The sequence below is a fragment of the Teleopsis dalmanni genome, chromosome 1 (assembly GCF_002237135.1).
Source record: "Teleopsis dalmanni isolate 2A chromosome 1, ASM223713v2, whole genome shotgun sequence".
NCBI classification, from domain to species: Eukaryota; Metazoa; Arthropoda; class Insecta; order Diptera; family Diopsidae; genus Teleopsis; species Teleopsis dalmanni.
Genome location: NC_051846.1, coordinates 192,363,721 through 192,369,402, shown reverse-complemented (window position 1 = coordinate 192,369,402; position 5,682 = coordinate 192,363,721). Strand labels below are relative to the sequence as shown.

General features: G+C 28.9%; 1 protein-coding gene across 1 annotated transcript; it reads left to right on the top strand.

The window, feature by feature from the left end:
- The first annotated feature begins 893 nt into the window (after positions 1–893).
- Positions 894–2,881, top strand: LOC119672905 (40S ribosomal protein S14a). Its single transcript, XM_038084075.1, has 3 exons — positions 894–1,001; positions 1,310–1,559; positions 2,634–2,881. Exons 2-3 carry the CDS (start codon positions 1,323–1,325, stop codon positions 2,850–2,852), a joined length of 456 nt encoding a protein of 151 aa, XP_037940003.1. The 5' UTR covers positions 894–1,001; positions 1,310–1,322; the 3' UTR covers positions 2,853–2,881.
- Positions 2,882–5,682: the final 2,801 nt, after the last annotated feature.

Sequence of the window (5,682 nt, the reverse complement as noted above, 5' to 3'; positions counted from 1 at the left end):
TCGTATAACGCTTTTGTCACTACGTTTAATGTTACGCAGTTTTGTCAAACAGATGGCGTAACGACTGGATTATAGATTATTTTAAGATTAGTATTAAACTAATCAAGTAAGTATATAAGTTATATAAAATTAGGGAAACTTGCTTAAATTTATAAAAAGATGTAAATCCTAGAATACAAAACATAAACAAAAATGGTAAACGTCAAAACTTAATACTATTAAGGTCTGTTCAATACTTCCATTGAGTATGTTCAGTGTTTGATTTTTAAAAAATTTGAACTGAATTTGCTGCGTTTTAATGTCAATAAATTAAATTTTAATTATTGAAATAAATATAGACTACGGAAGCCAATGCTATTGTATTATAATTAAATTAATGTTTCATAAAATCATGAATTTTGAAAAAATTATTAGCTTTAAGTGAAAATTAGAAACGATATAGTAATATTAAATGTAATTGTAAAACTATTCCTTATTATACATATTCTTATTCAAAATTTGTTTCGCTTTTTATATATTTTTATATATATATTTATTTTTATATATATATTATATATATTTATTTATAAAATTTCGTTCATTGATTGTAGAAAAATAATATTTGACAGATTACAATAATGACACACGCCAGAGCAGCCGAATATAATATATCTAATGTATCTGTATGTTTTTTTAATTATGGGATTTGTTGGTTTTTGCACCATTTCGGTATAACAGAATACAGCTTTTGTATCTTACTGACATATTTGCAAAACTTTAATGCATAGTATAAATAACTAAATAATTGTTATAATAATAATAAGCAGAATTAGAATAAATATTTTAACATAAAATTTGAAACATCATAGATAAACATAATTTATTACGTTCCATTACGTTATAACGTAACATAAAAAATTCTAGCAGTTTCTTCTTCACACATTGTCTTTCGTACCCGTTTGACACTTTTGACAGTAAAAAACTGCAATACATTCTTTTTCAATATCCGGTTCAAGCAATTGGTTTGTGATTTTATTTTGTTCTTAATAAATTAATAAAAATATATAAGAATTTGTGAATTTATTTCGAAAAGAAAATTACGAACTTGTGAAATAATATTTGTGTAATATTAAAAATAATATATTATGAAAAATAATAACCGATTTATGTGCGATGGGAATGAATTAATTTTGTGTTGGCAAATCAAGAAACTGCCTTTAGAAATGTATTTATTAAATGTTTACTATGGAAATTCACAATTCTTTAGTTTTTGTTAATTAAATAATACGATTTTTGTGTTTAGTATAATAATGGTATGTTTTGTTTGTAGTTGAACATAAAAGATGGCACCAAGGAAGGCTAAAGCTCAGAAAGAGGAAGTTCAAGTATCGCTTGGACCACAAGTACGTGATGGTGAATTTGTATTTGGTGTAGCCCACATCTATGCTAGTTTCAACGATACATTCGTCCATGTTACCGATTTGTCGGGCAGGGAAACAATTGCTCGCGTTACTGGTGGTATGAAGGTGAAGGCTGATCGTGATGAAGCTTCACCCTACGCTGCTATGTTGGCTGCTCAAGTAAGTTCGATTGAAAATAATTTAAAAGATTACTTAATTTAAAAATTTTTTTTATTATGAAGTTTAGATATTAACAAGTTTGAGTTATATGCTGTAAATTTAATGTAAAAAACGTGCAAATTTTTTGTTTTGAAATTGGCCACGAGATTGATGCGCGCATTAAAAAAATATTTCTAACAGATTCTGTTGATTAATTATCATCATAAATAGTTAAACAATGTCAATGTAGTTTATTAGTGATTAAAACGTTATAATTTACTGTTATATTTAAAACTTTCTATCATCTCAGAAGAATGATAAATGCAACTGTCAACCGGGATTTACGTCAAAAGTCTAGTGCGTCTTCATAAAAAACTAGGGCTTCGCTCGCTAAACAGTAGTGACTTTTAGTTTAAAAAATATAAACATTTTAATGCTTATTTTTATATAACTAATTTATATAGAAAACTGAAAATCGAATAGGTGAAAAGTGTGATTATTTTGACGTGGTTAAAAATTTTTTCTATGGAGTACGACCTCTTTGATCAGTAGTAATATATGGAATTTATTTTTAATTTATTTTAAAACAATTATAATTCTTAACTATTTAATGTTAAGGATAAGAATGTAGGATAAATATTCTACAATTACTCATATATATATGGGTGTTTGAAGTCTTACTTATATTAAAATTTTGAATCGATTTTTGCATCAAACTAGATAATGATCATCATAGTTATTTTTCTCCTATGGCTGATCCTCCGTTTAATTTGAAAATCATGTTTTACTTTATTGTTGTAATCAGGTTAATTAAACCTTAACTAAACAGTGAAATTAGAACGGTGTGTGTGAGCATTATAAAGCAGTTCGCGACAAGTAATTTTAGAATCTAACACCACATCCGTCTGTTAGAACCAATAGTAAAGTTATGGATTTCTTACAAAATGTCAACTAAAACTGTGAAAAATTGCATATAAGGAATTGTTTAGTATATTTCTTTTTCTCAAAAACTTACTTTCGTAAATTCTAATTTATAAACAATATAATATAAATAATTTAATTAATTACTAAATTTATTTAATTTATACTTTTTAGGATGTTGCTGAAAAATGTAAAACTCTTGGCATTACTGCACTTCATATTAAATTGCGTGCCACTGGTGGAAACAAAACAAAAACTCCAGGTCCTGGAGCACAATCAGCTTTACGTGCTTTGGCTCGTTCATCAATGAAAATTGGACGCATCGAAGATGTTACACCAATTCCATCAGATTCCACACGTAGAAAGGGAGGTCGTCGCGGTCGCCGTTTGTAAAACTACAAATTTTACATTTATTAATAAAAGATATATTTTGTTTATTGTGTTTGAATAAACAATAAACAGAATAAGTGAAAAAACAAAAATTAATAATTTTTAATAACTAAAATAAATCCAAAAAGTTAAAGAAAAATTTATAATTATAACTTATACTTTATAAAAGCACTGAGAGGATTATGACGAGTGATATTCTCATTCAAATTCTAGAACAATTAAAATCTTTAATGAAAAATGGAAATTATTAAATAAAGTCTAGGATATTGCCATTCTGCTACGGAAAATGCTAAATGATAATAATATTCTTTGTATTATAATTAAATGTAAATGTCAAAAGTTTTCGTTAACGATCGCAAATACGTCATAGAGTCATTTGTCAACAAGAACGTCCAAAAACAGTTACTACTGACAAGTTTCGGCGGTTATAACAAAAGCAAATCTAGTAGATATATCCAAGACTGGTAGAATGACTTTAACTACGTAATCCCAAAGTCACTGGTCTATACAGACTGTTATATGCCGCATATCACTTCGAAAGCACTTCCAATATTCACAAAAAAATTGGATCAAACAGATTTGTCAGGTACTGATGATGACATGCTAACTTACAATAACAAAAAAGGTTTCAAGAATAGCGTAACTAGTCATCTAGTTAGACTAGTCATCTATTATGAAGACCAAAATACTTTCATCCACACAACAGTTTCTTACCTCCTCCAAATATCCCATCTTAAGTCACGTATTCGTCTTGTAATTCATTCACACTTTTTGACCTACACCTTTCTTAGGGTTACAACAACAACAATAACAACCAAAAACGTTTCCATTCTGTGAGGCTTGTATCAGGTTATTTACTATAAAAATATCGAAGCATCTCCATTTCATACATTCGTCTTTTACCTCTTCCAAACAACTCATGTCTTCGTTTTGTAAACGATGACAGCTATATTGGATCAGTTTTAAAAGGGCTCCAGAGATCTCCTAATCAGTGATGAGCATTGACACTTGATATGCAGTATAGTTTCATTCTTAGAGCCACAACCCCAACATATGAATTGATTATCGAAAGTCCATTTTTGATTGCATTGATTTTGCATATAAAGAATTTACTTTTTGTCAATTTATGCGTTACACAGATACGAGCTTTAGTCATGATTAGCTTTAGTTATATGTCACACTGTAAGACTTTAAAATACTATAACATTCATTAAGAATTAATGGAGAAAATTTCCACCACTATTCCGTAGAGTAACGATGAGATTTCATTTCAGTAATTAGGGAGTTAAGATGAAGAGGCTTAGTACTTAGAAGTTAAGGTTTAACAAAATCAGTATAATTATATGAATAGAGTTCCATAAATTAATAACTCCTTTAAATTATAAATAAATAATCATTTATGAATAAATAATATAGAAAATACTTTTAAAATTTTTATAACAAGTTCTGCTTTCTATCCTCCATACATTAATGCCGCCACTGAATTAAGGAAGTAATAAAATTCTTATTTATGTACCCTTAAGGATGCAAGCTGAAAGCCGCACAAATCAAGTTAATAAAATATTCATGCTGCATTATAAGGAAATTTTGCACTTTCTGTTGCAACCGCAAAGCCAATTAAAGATTCTAGTGTAATTATTTAAGTACAACGTGCAACATAAATTTCTAATATGAACCGCAACGTAAGTGGCTGCAAGCAGAATTAGTAGGTCAACACTCCAGAAATTATAAACTCTTCTTCTACCATAAATACTCTCAAATGTAATTAAATTTTTAAATGCATTGCGAGTAATGAATGTCCTTGCAAAAGTCCATATGAAAAGTATAAAGCAGTGTGCAACATTCTGTCGAAATGAGTATTTCAAAAAATTATTAAAAATTGTTATTTTAACCTAAGGCCTGACCTGTTCAGCACTACGGTATCATTACTGATAGGTCAGTGTGTACTAGAAATACATACTATGAGAATGGGTCTACCCTATCATGACTTTTATAATGGCTCTGGCTCTGCGGCTATGAATGAAATTTTACGCCACCTAATCTAAAGTCTTTGACTAGGCGAATCTAGTAATCTGACAAAAATCAGGAGTTTTTTGTTGTTAATCCCATACATTAACGTCCAATTGCCTGCTTAGCCGTTGTGAGATGGATACCAATTTATAAATGATGGATTAGAATTTAGATAGTTTGATGGAAAGCTTAATTAGCCTGTCAAAGTAGTTAAAGTTCTTCAATTCTTATTAAATTTAGCATAGTCCTGCTCTCCAGCAAAAGAGAGGGATTCACACAAAGGTGTGAAAGTTCAATATTAGTAATCGAAAGGAATAGACCCCATTTAATAAGGAGTAAAAAGGGATGTCAGTAAAGTTTTTTGGTTGAAAGAGGAGTGATTTCATAACTAAAAAAAAAGAAAGGAGAAAAGGTTAATCACTAGTTTAGTAAAATATGTAGATATATAGATTTCTTAGCGATCACCACTGTAGAAATAAAAATCTTGCATTATTTTATAAAAAAATGAAACTGAACTTGAATGTTTCGATTGAATAAAATGTGAATTTAGGCTATAAATAAAATTAACTAGTTCTTGTAGTACCCTAACATTTAGTTCCAACGACTCTGGTGAAATATATAAGTTAACCACTTATGTATAACAATAACTTCACAACAACTTTAACAACAAGCTAACGTCCTTAGCTTAGATATTCAACAAAAAATCACTCTTTATAATAGACACTACTTCGGGCTAAGTAGGCAATCTAAAAACAAGGCCCTTCTCTGATAAATAGAAGTCTTATCATGCTCTTAATCTGTCTTATCATGCGTGTCCAGCTGT

Bases quoted from the DNA above. Each gene is read 5' to 3' on its own strand.
- LOC119672905 (XM_038084075.1), top strand. From the start codon at position 1,323: ATGGCACCAAGGAAGGCTAAAGCTCAGAAAGAGGAAGTTCAAGTATCG. The intron at 1,560-2,633 runs GTAAGTTCGATT...TATACTTTTTAG, and splicing joins CTGCTATGTTGGCTGCTCAA to GATGTTGCTGAAAAATGTAA.